Source organism: Hypomesus transpacificus, chromosome 4 (assembly GCF_021917145.1).
Source record: "Hypomesus transpacificus isolate Combined female chromosome 4, fHypTra1, whole genome shotgun sequence".
Classification (NCBI taxonomy): domain Eukaryota; kingdom Metazoa; phylum Chordata; class Actinopteri; order Osmeriformes; family Osmeridae; genus Hypomesus; species Hypomesus transpacificus.
In genome coordinates this window covers 5,040,299-5,059,537 of record NC_061063.1, presented here as the reverse complement: position 1 = coordinate 5,059,537, position 19,239 = coordinate 5,040,299, and the positions used below count along the sequence as shown (strand labels likewise).

Below are 19,239 nucleotides of genomic sequence, written 5' to 3'. Positions count from 1 at the left end.
ATAAAGAGGATGGCAGTAAGGTGGCTCATATATTTCTGTCAGTTTCTGTATCCCACGGTAGAGGGCAATAATGGGATACCTGGCAATACGGGATAATACTGGGCGGGGAAGCTCCAGCCAGCGCTACAGGTGCGCATCCTCAACAGGTGCACTTGTGATGTCACTACCTAGTTACAGGAGGGAGGAGGAGAGATTTTCTACAGAACAACTTTAGTTGCGTCCCCAAACAGGGTTAGCAAGTAGGCTACTTTTACATTCTGTTATCGATTAGCATTTAGGAGATCTTTTCTTGGTTAAGGGAGGAGGAGAACGGGCGAGAACATGGGCAAAAAACAAGAGGATAGCTCGGAGTATGGTGAGTATCTCATCTCATTGTTTGACATCACAAGCCGTTGTTTTGTGTGGTCTGTTCTTTATTAGCGGTTAATCTTCATCAATTAAGATGCGGACATGGGACACTTGAATTATTACGCTCTCCGACACATATTTCGTGACTCTATTTTTTTATTGTATGCCTACATGTATACAGAGAACAGTAAATTCTTACTTGCAAGTAGGCTCTCAACGGTTAAATAATCATATTAAAATGTATTTATGATGTTGGATCAATTTTTGAATTGCTAATGATGATTTCAGCAAGTTTGTTGGCTACATTTACATTTAGTCATTTAGCAGACGCTCTTATCCAGAGCGACTTACAGTAAGTACATGGAGATTGTGCCTTGCACAAGGACACAACGTCATTTGGCACAGCGGGGAATCGATCCGGCAACCTTCTGATTACTTGCCCGATTCCCTAACCGCTCAGCCACCTGACTCCTAGCAGCACATGCACAATAGGTTACACACCATTTTACACTGTGTGTAACACAGTGGTGCTAGTCCAGTTAGTCCAGTAGGTAGACACAATACTAACATTGGCATGAGTTCAGTTGGTCAGAGCCAAATTTGAATGAAATGAGGACATTTAGTAGATAGGGTCAAGTACATTTGATGTAACACAGCACTAGCGAGATTTTGCTGGTCTATATTCTCAGTGTAGTTTTATAAAGGTCACATACTGAATGTGATGTTGGCGCGGTGGTGTCTAAGAGGACTCGTGTCACTGGGTTCTTGTGTTTGCATTGATTGTGATCCTGCCAAGGCTTACCAGTAGGCTACCTAGTCTTACATCCACTGACGAGCCGCAGTGCCTCATAACTAGGATGTAGCCTATTCGAAGCCTAATCATACAACCACATGGGCTTTCGCTTGTGTAAAGAAAAAAAAATTGCTTTGGTTTGCAAATAGTCAAGTTGGATGCTTTAAACGGCTCTGAATGGGCTGTACACAATAATACATCTCATGTAAATTCTGTACTACCTGTTTGTATGCCACAGGTAGGTCTACTCATGGTTCAACACATTTGTTAAGGAAGAGGGTTCCATGAATTGGTGTTCGTGGTCTCCATCCCTGCTTAGTCAGAAACAGGAAATTGTTTGTGTAATAGCCTGTCATGCATTACTGTTATCAGGAGTTGAGGTTGTGTCTTCACTGGACACCGCATTCCTTTTTAAATAAGGCCACTCCCTTAAGGTCAAGCATTAGAAGGGCTTTTTCCTGGTCAGCTGGTTTGTCCACATCACCAGTCTCTGCATTAAGACTTCTATACACAAGGCCACGGGTGTTTTCCATTCAACCAAGACTTACTGGCAGCCATCCTAAGCAAATTATTGACTAGCAAGTGACTTGCATGCCTAACTAACTAACTAACAAATAAAAAACCAAGGCTAAAGATGAATGGAATTAGCCTTGACACTCAAGAGACATTGAGGTGTATTACATTGTCCTCTTCCCCCAGGGTCGCTATGTTTGTGTGACTATAATGACCTCCTATAGTGTGTTCCTTAGCCTGTGTGATGCTGTTAGCAACAAGTCTCCGTGGTGACCCAAAGCTCTGGAGTGTGGCTGAGCTTGTGATTAATTCACCAGTCCACAAGCAGGACAAAGTTGACTACATTTTTACCATCAACAGATTTGTATAAATGTTTCACAGAAGTGAATTGAGGTGGAGAAGATGCTAGGAAATGGGGGATGAATAACCCCTTAATGTTAGGGGGCGTTAATGAAGGGAAACGTCAGCTGCAGCCCATGCTGGTAGACCAGAGCACACTGGCCTTTTGATTGATTTTTAACAAGTGTACCGTCTTCCTCTCTGTCCTTGTGGATGAGGGTGTGGTGTGTATAACCTTTAGCCAGAGACTCATAAGTTTAAATTAATTTGACCTGTCATATGACCCGTAGTTTACTTTGACTACTTCCTGAGCTCACAGACATACAGTACCAGTCAAAAGTATGGACACATTTTCCCAGAGTGTCTATACTTTTGACTGGTACTGTACATGGGTAACACACACACACATCCATACATACCGATACGTACAAAGATAAGAGATATGCGTCAGAGAAATCTTATGTGAAAAATCTGCTGTAACTTGCATCACTCGACTCCTCCCAAACTGGAACTAGATGTCAAGGATCCATAATCCACAATGACTTCCTCCTGCTCAGCCTTCTCACTAAACCTGTTCCATGTTATGTCTTTATTTCTGGTGTCCAAAGTTTTGTAGGGTTCAACAGTCTGTTTTTTATGGCACCATTATACACACTGAACAGTCGTGGGAACAATATAAATGCCTGATTCAGAAGGAGGTCACAGTCAAGGAGTTTCACATTTCTATTCACAGTTTTCTCAAACTGTGTCCCGTTGTAATATGATACTCATACTACAGTTAGCAGAGAAACTGGTTCGTCTGTTTGGGGACCGTACCATAGATACCGCTTGTCTGAATTTCAAACCTTGGGTAGCTTATGTTGACATCAGAGTCGTCAATGCTCTTTTACATCTTGCTAGGGATGTGCTTTCGGCCAACCCCCAAACTCTACAGAGGTTATATTTCCTCCAATATCAACATCACTGGCAAAGCAAATACAGTGCTAATGCAATGTTTGTATGCGTTACTTAGCATAACACATACGGTATATTTAGTTTTACGTATCTCTACTCAAACACCCTCCCTCTCCTCTCTCTCCAGGAAGTTGTTACTTCCAAAGAAAAGTACACTCTGTAAAACATTTCTCAAAGGTGTAACAATGGCGGTATCTATATATATATGGCGCAATGTGAATCATGGCGTTTCTTTATCAATCTTGATTAGGTGGCTTCCAGTTATTCACTTTATTATGAGCCACAATCAGTACATGTTTTATAATGACAAGTGATTCATGTTGGCATTTGGAGCTCAACAAAACCAGTATTTCTGAGGCTGTAGTCATAGAGGAAGTCCATGCATGACTGGTCATCTTCTGTATGTCCAGCGTAGAGGGCAGAGAGGAATCAGGAGACATGGCATCAGCAAGGTGCACTGGGACTTTCGACATTTGAACCTTCTAACCCACAGCTTCAGTCTTCTTTTCTCTTCCTCGCTTATTGTTATAACTCAGATTGGTTACATGTTCCAGGAAGGGATTAGATTTTGAAGTTATTCCTAAACCCTGTTTATTCATTAAATCCACATCAAGTGCTCATTAATGAACCATTCAGCTCTTTTTCCTCTCACCCGTGTTCTCTTTTCTGCACCTTACAAGGTGCACACCTGCAAAATGCTCTCTGTCTCTATGTTATTGTGTGCAACTAAATAGCCACAATTAATATTGGATAAAGTGGAATTGTCCGTGTGGATTTTCATTAAACATTTAAACTGGAATTACTGCTTCCTCATGTTCTGACTTGTGATGGTTGCTAGTGCAGGTCTAAAATTCACCACCTACCTTTTTTTTTTTTATTGGTCCTTCAAATTCTCAAGCAAAACATATTTTCCAATCACAGACGTGCACACCCTGGCCTGGAATACTTTTAACTGTCAGCTTGTTTTAGCTCTACAAAACTAGAAGAAGTGCAAACAAGTAATTGACTAATGCTAGACGCACATTTCCCGTTCCTTGGCCAAAGCAAACTGAAAATTGAAATACATTATCCTTCTTGGTTATGTGAACTGTAGGTTCTAGGGGCTATCAGTGTATATATTTCATCTTTCATCATCAAAGCTTCACTCCTCAGTGACAAGTTCTAAGTGATGGGGCTTGTGGGAAGAGACGTCATGTTTGGCACAACACTTTCAGAATGCTGACAGCATCTCCTCCAGAGCACATGCTTAATGTTATTGTTGAAACAGCAGCTTGACAATTTTACATACTCTGTAGACAAACCTTCAGTATAGATGTCATTACTTCCTTACCTTTCCCCTTCAGGAGAGCCTGCCCAGTTTGACCCCACCTTCAATGGTCCCATACGGAAAAGGTCAGTGTGTTTCTTTTATTTATATCGTTTTTACAGCAATTCAGCTTTTATTGAGAGATAATGAATGATATTCGAGGGATGGGAAATAGAGGGGAGATAGAGGGGAGAACATCCAGGAATGCGGCAAGGCCTGGCCACTGGGGCGTCCCCTAATGTGTGTGTTTCTCTGTGTGTAATGGCTAAAGGCTGTACTAGGTCTGTTTTTTCTCTGACAGTGTGTATGTTTTCGCACAAAGTCTGTGCAAAAACACTGTGTGGTGATATTTGTGAGCCCAGAGCCATGCTTTGAGAAGGGGCCCTGAGGGAATGTCTGTTTTCTCTGCTCTTCCTCAGAGGCTGCACAGATATCATCTGCTGTGTTCTCTTCATGGCTGTCATTCTGGGCTACATGGTCGTTGGAATTCTGGGTAAGACGGGCCACTTCCACATACACTTTGCCTTGCTCTTTTCTCTGTACACCCTCTCTCACTCTCTTTCCGTCTTTATTTCTGTCTTACTCTTTCTCTCTGTCTATGCCCTCTGCCTGTCTATTTGTCTTACTCTTCTTTTCTCTCTCTCTCTCTTTAGTGTCAGTTTGCTTTCTGTAACATCAGATTCTTGACATTATCTCTCTCTGCCAGTCAGTATCTCTTTATGACTCCAAGCAGCAACTCTCAACAGAATGTCATATGCAAATCTAAGCCATGAAACACATAGTCCCTCCCACCTCAAACAGCAGTGAGGTGGCAAACAGTGGCAAATGGCACACCCCACTACCCTCTCCTCACCTCCCCATCCTCCTCACCTACTCCCCACCCTGTCTACACCCTCTCTCTTGCCCCTGCTATCACTCATTCTATTACTGTCCCCCTTCATCCCGCTGTTCTCCTTCGCTCATGAGAGGACTCTTGTCTTTCCCCCTCTGAACATGAAGTCAAGAGAGTCTGCCTCCTTCTCCCAGTGGCTCTCCTGCACTTCCTCCCATGTGACCTGTCACCAGGCACATTCTAGCAAACATTCTGCTCAGCTAGAGTCAACAGAGCGACCAAATATGGCAGAAGGTCATAGGAGTATAAGGCCAGTGTGAACAGCTTGGAGGCTGTGATGAAAGTTGATACACCACTCGATTTGTGTTTACATTTGCATGATAACTATTAAAGCCCCAAAAAGGTTTGTTTACTCAGTGGCTTTTCAGTGCAGAAGTCTGTCTTGGGACAAAGGGTTGTGTAACGATATCACGCAGCAATCAGTTATCAACAATGTGTTTGTGTATGGAAGATATGGACCTGTCAGTCTGACTTGCATATCTCCTCAGCCTGGCTCTATGGGGACCCTCGGCATGTTTTATACGCCCGGAACTCCACCGGAATGTTCTGTGGCATCGGCGCCAATAAGTAAGCCACGCCCTTGTGTCTGTATTTCATAATTACTGGGCCCAAATGTGCTCAAAGCAAATAGTTTGAAACGTGTTAATCAAAACAGTTGTTTTGGCCTTTTGTCTCTCTCTCTGTCTCTGTGTCTCTGTGTGTGTCTCTCTGTCTCAGGGATCTGCCTAGTGTGTTCTACTTTGACATCTTAAAATGTGCCACAAGCACCAACATAATGGCTGCCGCATTAAACGGGCTGCAATGCCCCACCGTACAGGTACAACCTAGAACTGGATTTATTGCCTGCTCTTTCTTTGCCATTCTTGTGCCTCTAGCTCGGTTGTTTAGAATACCTCTGCCTAGCCAGGTTGAAAACAACAGTAATGAGCATTGAGTGCAGGGGCAGAGTGCGCGCAGGTAGGTAGGTAAACAGACGGGTAGCCCGTCCAATCATTAGTCTCAGAACGGTCTTAATCATTTGTCGTGTTTATTACCATCCTGCGATGCCCACAGATGTTGTATTGATTTCATATTATCGTCAGATGGATGGGTTACTATCAAGATGTGAAGTTTATTTAGGCAAATATGACAAAAAGCCAAAAAACATTGCCTACACCCTCTTTAAGCAATCAATCGCAGACTAACTTGACTTTCCCTCACAGGTGTGTGTGAAAGAATGCCCCAACACATTCTGGCTCGTGACTCCTCTAGACTATGGCAAGAAACCACGAGCAGTGTTCCAGCAGGCCCTCTGTGTGCCTTCCTTCAATCTTAACACCACTACCTTGGTGAGTGGAAATCGGTTCTGTTCTGGACACAAGCCTGATGATAATTCTCACTTGTCTGCTGTGAGGTTAAGCCTACGTTTTCCTTGTTGGCCGACAGACAGTGAAAGAAATAGTGGATAGAGAACTTTGTCCGTTCTTCTTCAGTCCAACGACCTCAGGTGAGCAAGGTTCCAAACATCCAGCGTTTCACATTTCCCAAAAATATTTCAGCGTGCATGTGATTGTTTGGAGGTTTTGTCCATCTTCAGTGTGGCCGTCAGTTCAGGTTTGGGATTTCCCTGACTGTCCGTGACTGTCAATATAGGTTCCAACTGTAACCTATATCGTGGTTATATACTGTTCTGTTCATGTCTTCTATCACGATAGAATACCTATGATAGAATACATGAATAGATAAGGCAATAGTTGATGTACTGATTGTGATTAACATTAGCACATGAGAAATGAACACACACGCTCTGCTTCTCTATCATCCAACTCTTGAAGTTTGGGTCTCTTTCCATGTATAGTGTTGGGGAGATGTTTACCCAACATCACGGCTTTGGGAAATATCCCAAATGATTTCAGCGGTGTTCCTGGCCTGCCAAACAGCATCAATGAAACCGCTAACGGCATCAAGAACGCCACAGGGTAAAGATGGCTGCCTCTGTTGGTCGGTCTGTCTGTTGGCCTGTCTGTCTGCCTGTGTTTCTGTCCATGTTTCTGCATCCTTAACTAACCCTTCATCTATTTGTATTTTTGACCTCCAGTGCAGGTTCACCTTTGGCGTGAGTTACTGTACTGGCCAGTCTCTTGACTGTTTAGATATACTTTCTTCTTGCATGTGTCCTTCTTCCTCATGGCAGCTATGTAGCCATACCAGGCAGCCCGTAGACGTAGACATCCAGCCAGTTTGTTGTAGTAGCACACGTGTCTTGTTGTTCTGGAACATGTCTTCTGGTCCTACTTTTAGTGTAACTGGTAGGAGCTCACCCCATATACTGCTTCAAGCTCTTTACCTGCTGAACGCATGTCTGTGTTGTATGTCCTGGACTAAAGTACAGTCTCATTGACTTTTGACGATTCAGTTCCCTGTCAACAGTCACTGAGGCTGTGCTTCTGTACCAGTTGGGGTCATGAGTGAGCACTTTGTTCTAACGTGGCCTCTGTCTGTGTCTCGGTCAGGGACGTGATAAATGGCTTCAACGCCAGAGAGGTCGGCGTGAGGATCTTTGAGGACTTTGCTTCATCGTGGCCGTGGATCCTTCTGTGAGTATCCATAGTCTTCTATCCTCACTGCTCCCTATTGGCTGAAATGCATAACTGCATGACGGAGACACTTCCAGTGTTGTACAGTTTGTACTTGAGCTCTGCTTTATCTTGACTTGCTTGAATTCCTCACGTATCAAAAGGATACGTGAGATGGGGATGTGTGGTTGAGTTTGAGATAACGTACTAAATCAGGATAAACCTGTAGTTGTTGAACAACATTTCCAAAGCATATTTGAAATGCATCTCTCCTTTCCTCTCAGGGGCTTGCTGATAGCCATGCTGGTGAGCCTGCTGTTTCTGCTGCTGCTAAGGTTCACTGCTCCAGTCATGGTGTGGGTGCTGATCTTTGGAGTGCTAGCTGCCGGGGCTTATGGTAGGTCCAAAGTACACACCGTCAATAGTTTATCCCAAAGCTTTGACAGGAAATGTGGGCACGTTTACTGGGAATTATCAGTTAAGTAGTGTAGTACGTATTATAACTGTGTGGGCCCTTCTCTCTGTAGGTATCTGGCACTGCTACTGGGAATACACCAACTATGCCTCGGCCTCCATCAGTAGTGTGGGCTTCACGACCAACTTAAACGTTTACCTGCAGGTGAAGGAGACATGGCTGGCCTTCTGTGAGTAGTATTTAATATGTATTGAGGTCAAGGGTCGAATGAAGGGTTTTATTGATGACATTGTTGTGCTAGACATTTAGTGATAGTCTCTGAACCATGTAGAGTGTGATTTAGGATCATCCTCCCCTTCCTTCCTCCATTCTGGTTCCTCCTCCCTGCTCGCTCTCCCTCTCACACCCTCTCTCTCTCTTCTCTGTTTTTCTCTGTCTCTCTCTCACACCCTCTCTCTCTCCTCTCCTTTTTTCTGTCTCTCTCCACCCTCTCTCTCTCCTCTCCTTTTCTCTATCTCTCTCTCACACCCTCTCTCTCCTCTCCTTTTCTCTGTCTCTCTCTCACACCCTCTCTCTCTCCTCTCCTTTTCTCTGTCTCTCTCTCCCTCCTTCAGTGATCATCCTGTGTGTGGCGGAGGCCGTCATCCTGTTGACTCTCATCTTCCTGCGGACCAGGATTCTCATCGCCATCGCTCTCATCCAGGAGTCCAGCAAGTACGCGACGAGGGAGCGCCCGCCACACTCTCCATTCCTCACACCGTAGCATACCTAGCGCAGCCTATCATCACAGTGAATCATATTCAATCCATTCAGAGCATGGTTACTGTAGCCAGCCACTTGAGTATACTTGTCATCTGACACCAAGACAGACTGTGTGAGATAGTGTTCTAATAGTTTTTTTGTTTTAACTGATTCTCTGTCTCTTCTCCTCAGGGCTGTCAGCCACATGATGTCCACACTACTGTACCCTCTCGTCACCTTCATTCTCCTTGTTGTCTGTGTGGCCTACTGGGGCACTACCGCCCTGTATCCTTTCATCGTGTTTGTGGCTGTGTGTGTGTGCATACATGATGAAGTCACCCTGTCTCTGCTCTTCTCTGAATTCAGCCTGTGTACTCCTCTGTCTCCTCCATCCATTCTGGTCCCTCCTTCCCTTGTCAGTCTGGCAGGGATTTGACTTGACTGTCTGGGTAGATATCTTGCCACATCGGGGGGGCCCGTGTACAAAGTGGTGGCTCTCAACTCCTCTCAGGAGGGCTGTTCTAGCATCAATGGCACTGAGGACTGCGATCCCCTGGTGAGTAGAGCTCCAGTGTGTGGAGGTAACGTGTCTTTAAGTATTTATTCGGTTGTTGTAAAAATCTTTATTGGACTTGCCTTATCTTGGTAGCCGGTGTGTGTTTTTAAATGACATGCAACATGTTTTTGATTGTGTCATAAATGTACGTGTCAGTTTCAATGAGTCAGGAGTCGTATTCAGTCTCTCTATCTTTCCTCTTTCTCTATCTCCCTCAGACCTTCAACTCCACCACCTACCAGTTCTGTTCGTCGGCGCGGTGCATCTTTATCAAGTACAACACAGAGGGCCTGCTGCAGAGGAACCTGTTCAACCTGCAAATCTACAACGTGGTGGCCTTCCTCTGGTGTGTCAACTTTGTGCTGGCCCTGGGACAGTGCACCCTGGCTGGGGCGTTCGCCTCTTACTACTGGGCCTTCAGCAAGCCTGCTGACATCCCCACCTTCCCTCTCTCCCAGGCCTTCATCCGCACACTGAGGTAGAGACATCAGTAGCTTCTCGGTTTTTATATATAAATATGTATATATACTTTTTTTCCCCTTTTTGGGGTAATTTTCTATGGTTATGGATGTTGATCTTTTATTGTCATCCTCTGGTCATGTCAGATACCATGTTGGCTCCTTGGCATTTGGCGCCCTGATTCTGACCCTCGTCCAGATGGTCCGAATCATCCTGGAGTACCTGGACCACAAGACCAGAGGTACTTTAGTTTCTTTATTTATATATCCCATTTTACCGAGATCCAGGGGGGACCAGGATTCAGAAAGGCTGCTCTACATCTTATATAATCTCATCACACTGGCCTGCTTCAATGTCATCCTCCACCCCATCTGGCCATCTCACACTATCAATCAATCAAGCTGGCTTTTATCATTTCGGCAAATTAAAATGGATTTAAAAGCATCCTTGTTTTACTAGCTAACCGTGGATCACTTCAGGCTACACCTTCCTATCTCTCGGCTTGTTCGACCCACTGTCAGGCTTCATAAGAAGGAATCCTGGTGATCTCTTTCATGCGTGTATTAACAGTTGCTTGTGTCCTCCCCCAGCCGCCCAGAACCCGTGTGCCAGGTTCCTCATGTGCTGCCTCAAGTGCTGCTTCTGGTGCCTGGAGAAGTTCATCAAGTTCCTCAACAGGAATGCCTACATCATGGTGGGTGCAAGTCATGGTGTCTTCATTGATCCCGTTGAATATACAGCCTCTTCCTGCTTCCATCACACACCGCCCTGCTCTTCCTTCTCAGGTGGCCATATACGGTAAAAACTTCTGTGTCTCTGCCAAAAATGCATTCATGCTCCTGATGAGGAACATCATAAGGTGAGAGCTTCAGGTCATGTCAGTGTGTGTGTGTGCTAGCGTGTGCCTGGGAATTCACGTGTTTGTCGAGATTGGTTTACAATATCTACAAGACCATTTGCATGTATTTAAATGAGTGGCGCCATGGCTGTGAGATGGGTAGATTTTGTCCTGATATGTTAACTCCCCTCAGGGTGGTGGTGCTGGACAAAGTGACAGACCTGCTGCTGTTCTTTGGGAAGCTGTTAGTGGTCGGAGGAGTCGGTAAGGATATCCCCATATCATCATGTGGTAAAATTGTCAGAGGTGGTCAGGATGTGGACTTCCAGTTCCAATAAAAAGCTAATCTTAAACACTGAATGGCAGCTTTTTCTGTGCATTTGAACGGCTTGACCTCTAACCCCCCCATCTCTATCTGTCTTCTCCCTAGGGATCCTATCCTTCTTTTTTTTCTCAGGTAGAATACCTTTACCAAACGACACCTTCCGCTTCGAGACACTCAACTACTACTGGATGCCCATTATTGTAAGTGTGAAAGGAACCCAGTTACCATTGTAGGGCTCCTTACAGGGTAGGACTGTATGTGTGGCTTTGTAGGCTGACTAGGTAGGCTGGTGAACTGTTGTTGTTGCCGCCAGACGGTTGTGGTGGGATCCTACCTTATCGCTCATGGTTTCTTCAGCGTCTACAACATGGGTGTGGACACTCTCTTCCTCTGCTTCTGTGAGTAGTGTTTCTCATATCTGATGAATGATTAAATGTTGATCCGTGACCTTGTGCAACACGCACTACACACGTTCACACAGAAACTCATTTGGGACTTCTATGAATGATGAGATGTTTCAGTCAAATGATCTTGGTCTCTCTCGCTGTCCGACTCTCTCAGTGGAGGACTTGGAGCGCCATGATGGAAGCATCCAGAAGCCCTACTTTATGTCCAAGAACCTGATGAAAATCCTCAACAAATCCAACAAGCAGCCTAAGAAGGGAAAGAATTGATGAAGCCAAGTACCTCCTCCAAAACATCAGCTCTCTTTCACCCTCCCTATCTGTAAGAAATATTACTCTTTACCTCCTCCCACCCAGTGCCTTATGATTTAAACACTGAGACAGTGTCGCAATCAACTGTCTAGTAACTGCACAGACTCTCAGATCTAACTGTTCTCCTCTCCTTGTACAGGTTTGTAGCATTTTACATTGTCATCACTCTTTCTGCTGTATGCTTTAAGATGCCAAAGTTTACACAAACTGAATCACTTTATTTTATGTAGGGGGGGATGTGTGCATGCATGTGCGTATCTGCACATCTGGTGTCAATATTATTTTATCAAGTCTATGTGAGAAGTTGCCATGAAAGGTTTTAAGGACGTAAATTATTTTTTATTGGATGTAGTTTGTATCATTTTGATTCTAGTAAACTCACTAGCTGGTACAAGTGACTATTTTCTTTCTGTGCTTGTAATATTACAATTAAAGATTATAAAATAAGGTTTAGTTTTTGCAGTGTGAACAATAATGCAAAAATTAAGCAGATTGAACAAAACCCAAATGTAAATTTACTGATTTATAAAAGTGCCTATTTTTTAAGTAATAAAGATATTTATTGTACATAATACACACATGTATATTTTCCACTGTGCATTTGACAAGCATGAACAAGCCACTTCTGTTAGATGTGCTCTGACCTAGGAACTAGACATCCTAGTCCTAATACCTGTAACTGAACATCTGAACTAGCCTACTCCACATCCCTCAAACTGCTGTATCTGGAGCTGCAAAAGGAATGCATTTAGAATTCTGGAATCATGTGCTAGGTCATAAGACCTACTACAATGAAACAACTAACCATGTGCTGTTCTCATGGTCCAGCTAGTGTCTCACATTTTGACACCTACCTGTTTTGTATTGCAATAAATGTCTCCTTTAAAACTATGACAAATTGGCAAGCCAGGATGTGCCTTAAACATCAACACCAGACACACCACATGACAACTGTAATAAACAACTATTTATTCAGATTTGCAGGAAAACAACCATCTCCATGGCCTTTTGGTTTTGCACACTTCCACTGTGAGCCTACTCAAAGACTCAAAATACATGTCTTCTCATGGTTCTTAGTGTCACAAAAGACTGTTAATACAAATACCAATGAATTAGACTGTGAAATGGAAGAAATGATTACCCCCCCAATCACCTATGCATCATGGCCAGTGCCTTGTCAGGGGCAAACCCATTCCCCATCCTCACATGAATGTTGGTTCAGTAAAGTGCTACAGATGCCACTAACTCTTGAAGCCAGTCTTCTCTAACACAGTTCAGGCCAAGCAGCCTAGACTAAACTGCACTTTTGCACAATACATTTTCTGACGCTGTGGATCAATCTGTCAGGCTACCTGGCCATAGCTCTGGAGCAATTTTAAGGTACTTTATAGTGGTTAAAAAAAAGGTTTTTACAGGGATCACAATTTTCTGTCCATGCACGACCCACTAGCCTCCGATTGGCTCATAAGCATCAGATGTTTTGCATCGATAGATGTGAGGCTAGTTAGTGTGCAGGAAGGTAACTAGCCTTTCATAGAGTGCTAGAAGGAGTCTTGGGTGCAACCTAACATTGCAGGAGCTTGTCAGACCATTGGCTCAGCTGGGATCAAGCATCTCAAAAACCTCTTCCTTAAACTCAGAGAGGGCATACGAGGATTCATAAAAAGACTTTTGAGATCCCACCCTGAAACGTTATCTTGTTAAATTTCCATGGCTGGTAGTTCAAAAACATATAGAAACAGCATTTACAATATTAATATGTACAAATACAGATATATACACACACACCCCACTGACACACAAGACATACAATCAGGAGAAAACTCTTTACAATAAGATCTAGTTTTGTTTTTGTTTTGCCACATGGGCAATTTCACCACAATTCATAATTACCATTCAAATTCAGGCGTTCAAAATCAACATATTTCTTACTTGGAATTAAAACGCATTCATCAACACCAAACTGCAGATGAACACTGTACCGTCTCACCCCTTCTTGCACTCATCCTCTATCTAGAGCTCCTGAAACAGCGACCAGCACAGTAATACTGGCTGGTCTGGGGCTGAAATCTGCTCCTACAGTTCCAGCTGTCTACACAGGTACAGTACACAGCCTATTCCATCCATAGCACACCGCCCTATCTGTTTCTACAGCATTAAACTGCCGGAATGACCTACTGAAGAGAGAATTAACTACATATAATACCCATGTGTAGTCCATTGTCTCAGTTGTTGTCATCATTATTACTAATTCTGTCCACATAGCTTCACAGTGCAATGGCAGTTTGTTAAGAGAATATATATAAAATGTGGATATATCAGTACAATAGGATCAACAGTGTTCTTAAATTATGAGTTTGTTATTTATGGACGATTAATTATTCCCATAATTGTTTACATTATAAACAGAACTACCCAAATGTGTTGCTAGTCTTTGGCCTTTAGAAGTCAACAGTGTCTTTTTCTGGCAAGGTTTCAGTCCTGAGTCACTGATATACGAGAATTCAACACGGAAATCCCTTAAAGGGGTTAAAATAACTGTATTAATGTTTTACTTATTAAGAAAAGCCAAATGAGCTATGATTCTTGATATTATGTGGGCTATATCTTACTATAACTTGTGGCTCTATGTCTCTATTGAAAAGTCAGACTCAGAGTAGGTAGCCACACAAACTGTAGAACACTCACTAATGTTCAGCTGGACACATTCCAATAATTTAATACTGACTACAATGACTGTTTTTACAAAGATTCCAGTTTATCTATTAAATCCAGCCCCCCCCCCTCCCCCCAACACCACCACCCATAATGTGCATCTATAATGTGTGTGTGTGCGGGAGTGCGTGTGCATACATACAAGTGCATCCAAAAAGGAAGGGGAGGTGGATTGAGATGTGCCTTCTCTGACAGTATCTAGACAGGACTCTTCTCTAGAGATCAAACACACATTTGGGGGTGCCAAATAGCTTCTGGTACTGAATCTATTCTCCTGTAAGAGAGCAAAATAATGTCCTAGTCTTTTCCTATCCCTTGTCAAAATACTGGTACAGCTTTGTTGGATAAATCCCAGACACAAAGTCTGTCTAGGCATGTGTGTGTGTGTGTGTGTGTGTGTGTGTGTGTGATCCCTCCCTCGGCCATTTCTCCATCCCTATATTGTTCCATCCCTCCAGCTGTCTTCCTTTTCCCTCCCTCCATCACACACTCAGCAGCCAGAGGAAGAAGAAGACGGCCACAAACAGGAACAGGGAGTCCTGCCAGTTGTTGTTGCCGTTGTTGGGGTTACCGTTGCCTTGGAGATCATCCGCAAATTGAGGATCTGTGGAGAGAAATACTTTATTAAGTCTGCATGATAAACTGTGTGCATTTGAAAGAGAAGAAGAGAGAGGGTGTATGTGTGTGTGTAGGTGTGTGTGTGTGTGTACTGTACCTGGTCTGTGGAAGGTGTCATTGGTGTTGAAGACTGTGGTGAAGAAACCGAATGGGAAAGCACCAATCCCAAACGACATGTGGAATCCAGTGTCCCCAAATCCCTGGAAGGGCTGGAGGAGGAAAAAACAAGATGAGGAGGTCAAAGAGGACAGATGGGACTAGGAGGCAGAAGAGGGTGTGATGATGCCTCCCAAGGTCCCTACCTGGGGCGCCCCATGGACCTCCAGCAAACACTCATACACATAGTCTAAGTACCTATACATGTCAGTGCTCAGGAAGATATGAGGTCACACATAAACACATGCTCACCCCTCTACTTTCTGGTTCTGTTCTCTGACCCTGTGGCCTGGGCGGAGTTTTCAACCTGGATAGAATCAAAACAACAACATCCGTTTCTTCTATGTCCTCACTCAGACTGAACGCAAATTCCCTTTTCACTTTCGCTCGTATGACCTAAAACAAATAGCTTCTCGGCTCCTTCTCAGGTTCACACACCCCCACGCGCGCGCGCGCGCGCACACACACACACACACGCACACACACACAGTACCTGGGATCCTCTTGACTGGAGCTTCCTCTACCATAGAGAGGGATGACTTTCTCTCTGCTGATGCCAGCTTTACACACAGGACACTGCTGTCTGCTGGGTCGTGTCTCCAGCCACTGAGAGGAAGGCAGAGGGGAGAGTGCAGAGTCCAAATATAGTGAGTGTGTGGAATGATCTTACGTGGATTCATCCCTACAAACACAGAGACACCTTGGCCAATGTGTTATTAACAACCAGGCCATTAACAATGATCCGCACAGTGCCTAAAATGACTGGTTTTCCAGAGAAGGCTGTCAGAATGTGTTCATAGGGGCCAACTAAATCTATGTTAGTGTTAGCCAAGCATTTTGTTGTTGTTGTGATGATACAAAAACAAAAAGAATAATTCACTGTAGCCAAGGAATTGATCTTGCTGCTGAATTAATTATTTAAAAAGATATTTTAGGCATTAGCAGTACTCCAGGTAGAGGTGAAATGCTTTTTAAGGGTATGATACATTACCTTAAACAAAGTTAGGAAGCATTCTAGTAATTAGTGGGGTTCAGAGACCATGAGGACATTGTAAGCTTTAAGCAGTGCATACAGTCAACTGTAACAGGAAAGCCATGTTACATTGAGAAAGTCTGGTTTCAGACAGGTAATGTCTAGTGCTAACGTTTACCACTGATAAGAAACCAGAGAGAACTTCACAGAGGACATAGGCTTACCTGGTGGAGGCAGGGCCAGCTATTGAAAGCAGAAAAACAGAGAGATATCAATAATGGCACAGTAAAAACATTTTCCAGAAACCTTGCCAACTACATTTTTCAGCATGCAATTCGAAAATACCTTAAATCTGATTTGATTTTGGCCTAATTGCGTCCCTACATTACTGCCATACTACAGCCCTTACCTAAGGAGACCCAGCTGGCTGCCCAATCCTTATTGGAGGTGAAGGATTAAAATATGTTTCGTTTCCCACAGCTCCTATTAATTACTTCCATCTGTCAGTGTATCTATTGCCTTTTGCAGCCAGCTAGCCCTGCTGATTTGAGTGAGGGCAGGATGGTACACGCAACGCCTGCCACTGTATTGGTGGTTCCAAAAACCATGATTACTTTACCACCACAGAGTGCATGAGAGCAGAATGGTGGCTGTAATCCAATCTGGTTATCAAAGAATAAATGAGAATGAATGAATTTTATTTTCGTTTTGGAGGGGATCAATTTGTTTTTGGCCATCTAGAAAATGAGGCTTGAGACTCAAACGTGAAGATATTTCACATTGATAACCTGGAAAACCCTGTTTTGGATATTATCAGCTTCCAAAAGTTCTTAACTTGTTAGCATGTTTAAATGGCTTTATAGATTGAGAACACTTTTAACACATGAAACAGATAGAAGCAGTGACCTGTTAAACTATCTGTAAAATCAATTAGAAAACACCCTATCAATCAAGACATGAATGGTTAAAAGTTTCTAGCATATAAAATAACACAGAATATAAGACAAACTGCAGGCCTTAAACATTCAAGACAATATACAATATATAGACAATATATAGACAATATGGGACAGAGAAAGGATTTCCATTAAATTCAGCCTAAGAGGACCCTCCACTACTGTCACAGCCTGTCTGGAGCCATTGACACGATTAGTGTTGCCATATGCCTCACACATTTTAAGGCGTGGGGGAAAAATCGACTCACATTTGAATTGCGATTTATTTTTGTAGCGATTGATTGATTTTTTAAATCGATTTCTTGAACCCAAGAATCGATACGAGTCGAATTGTGAGGTATCAAACGATTCCCACCCTTACACATTATGTTGTTCAAATGTGGTGTTTGGACAGGTGCTTGTCGGATTGATGTGGGACTGTGCTGACATCAAACCAAATCAGACAGCAGGCAATGCCATACACTCAAATACTGACTTTCTTTTTTATGACAAAAATAGTTTACAATTCAACTGGATGCACATAAACATCTGTTAAGTATTACACTGCGTAGGACAGCTGAGAATCATCATATGCGATGAGCAGACAACGTCTTTGCTTTTGAGGATATTTTGCGTCTATTCTTACTCTTCCACTATGGACTGGCTCGTGCTACTGACCCCAATCCCACTCGCTCATAATCTCAAATTAACCCTCCAAACCACGGTCGTGTGGAACGCGCATCATAACATAAATTGATACGCACGCTCACACACGCACACACACACATCCTTCGAGAGCGGGATATAAAGAATTGAAGAGTCCAATGATAGGCTACATCTCGTAAAAACGATATTGAGTCGAATGGCAATAAGGTATAACCATGCTATAACGATTGTGTGAAGGTCTGAATCGTTAAATTCGGTTAAACAGAGAAACGAATGCCAAAGTCATTACGGATGTCAGACTAGCTAGCACCCGAATAGCTCAGCAGCAAATCGGTAAACAAACCCCCACTCCAAGCAAGCTAGTCATGTCCAACAAACACCAAACGAACACCAAACATTACAAACACTGTAGTACTGTTGGCTGTTGTTGGGTTTAGAATGTTTTGAAATATAACTAACAAATTTCCCCACGGGGGTAATAAAGAAGAACTTCTCCTCACTATAATTTTCACACTGCTTCAACAAACGCCAACAGATATATCACACCAAAACAATATAACGCTAATCCTGTTGTTGGTGTTAGTATAATGGGCAGTGTGAACTGGCCTCAGTTGCTAACCCCTACGTTGGTCTGTATGGGACCTAGCTAATCATTTATGAGATGATATGGGAAAGTCATGTTACAGTACACTGATATGTGGCTGACATTCATGCAAACGAGCTAATTCGGTAGGGCGTCATTTCGCCGTGTACTGTAGTTTGCGCTGGCTCGTTCTGCAAAACATGACATTTTGTGGTTCGTTAGTTAGCTAGCTAGCTTTACCCCGCCTCGTACCAGAACAAGTGGCCGCATAAACTGATGACAGCGTCCCTTGCTGTGTCCAAACAAATGTTGCATTCAAACGTGGCACGATCTCGTTCGCGTTCCCCCTCTCCACCGCCACCTCCGGGACCGTTGCGCTCATTACTGTTGTCCTCGGCCGGGAACCCTCCTCTGCTGGCAGGTCCTCCGTCACTCGAGCACCGGGGATCTGCGGCTGCCATGGTTGTTTACTGAAAGTAATAAGCCACTACCAGGCGGGCGTGAGCTCGAAGCTTGACTGCTGTCTGTACCTGAAAACCACAACTTCCGTTTCCGTAGAAGAAACATCAGGCGAGGGGAGGAAGCAAACTGTTTATACAGAAAGCGTTCTTATTAATTAATATAGCGTAATCATTGTAATGATTTAAGTAACTATTAAACATACATGCATGTAATGCAGACACTTTCATTAAATGTATCATTAATAATGATACAACATCATTACAAACACTCTGCGCTTGATATTGGGTTTTAGATATACTTAGGGAAGGCTCGTGCTAAATACTTTTACGGTAATCGTTTAAACACTTTAATTGAGTAATCACATGCTTAAACATGTAGGCC

General features: G+C 43.5%; 2 protein-coding genes across 2 annotated transcripts; one reads left to right on the top strand and one right to left on the bottom strand.

Annotated features, from left to right (window-relative positions):
• The first annotated feature begins 177 nt into the window (after positions 1–177).
• Positions 178–12,141, top strand: slc44a4 (solute carrier family 44 member 4). Its single transcript, XM_047018650.1, has 22 exons — positions 178–355; positions 4,291–4,339; positions 4,673–4,746; positions 5,634–5,712; positions 5,863–5,962; positions 6,348–6,473; positions 6,571–6,631; positions 6,983–7,103; positions 7,638–7,721; positions 7,985–8,097; positions 8,228–8,344; positions 8,730–8,829; positions 9,049–9,141; positions 9,310–9,412; positions 9,631–9,890; positions 10,018–10,112; positions 10,462–10,565; positions 10,657–10,730; positions 10,903–10,973; positions 11,140–11,234; positions 11,348–11,432; positions 11,596–12,141. Exons 1-22 carry the CDS (start codon positions 322–324, stop codon positions 11,706–11,708), a joined length of 2,151 nt encoding a protein of 716 aa, XP_046874606.1. The 5' UTR covers positions 178–321; the 3' UTR covers positions 11,709–12,141.
• On the bottom strand, positions 11,985–18,952 carry rnf5 (ring finger protein 5). Its single transcript, XM_047018730.1, has 6 exons — positions 18,649–18,952; positions 16,437–16,455; positions 15,733–15,845; positions 15,492–15,546; positions 15,181–15,292; positions 11,985–15,069 (listed from the first exon to the last, which is right to left on the bottom strand). The coding sequence occupies exons 1-6, from the start codon at positions 18,855–18,857 to the stop codon at positions 14,948–14,950; spliced, it is 630 nt and encodes a 209-aa protein (XP_046874686.1). The 5' UTR covers positions 18,858–18,952; the 3' UTR covers positions 11,985–14,947.
• Between the last annotated feature and the right edge of the window lie 287 nt (positions 18,953–19,239).

Coding starts and splice junctions, on each gene's coding strand:
- rnf5 (XM_047018730.1), bottom strand. CDS start 18,857: ATGGCAGCCGCAGATCCCCGGTGCTCGAGTGACGGAGGACCTGCCAGC. Junction 15,547..15,732: donor TCCAGTCAAGAGGATCCCAG/GTACTGTGTGTG, acceptor GATTCTATCCAG/GTTGAAAACTCCGCCCAGGC. Junction 15,070..15,180: donor TGACACCTTCCACAGACCAG/GTACAGTACACA, acceptor TTCTCTCCACAG/ATCCTCAATTTGCGGATGAT.
- slc44a4 (XM_047018650.1), top strand. CDS start 322: ATGGGCAAAAAACAAGAGGATAGCTCGGAGTATG. Junction 5,713..5,862: donor TGTGGCATCGGCGCCAATAA/GTAAGCCACGCC, acceptor TCTCTGTCTCAG/GGATCTGCCTAGTGTGTTCT. Junction 10,566..10,656: donor ACAGGAATGCCTACATCATG/GTGGGTGCAAGT, acceptor CTTCCTTCTCAG/GTGGCCATATACGGTAAAAA.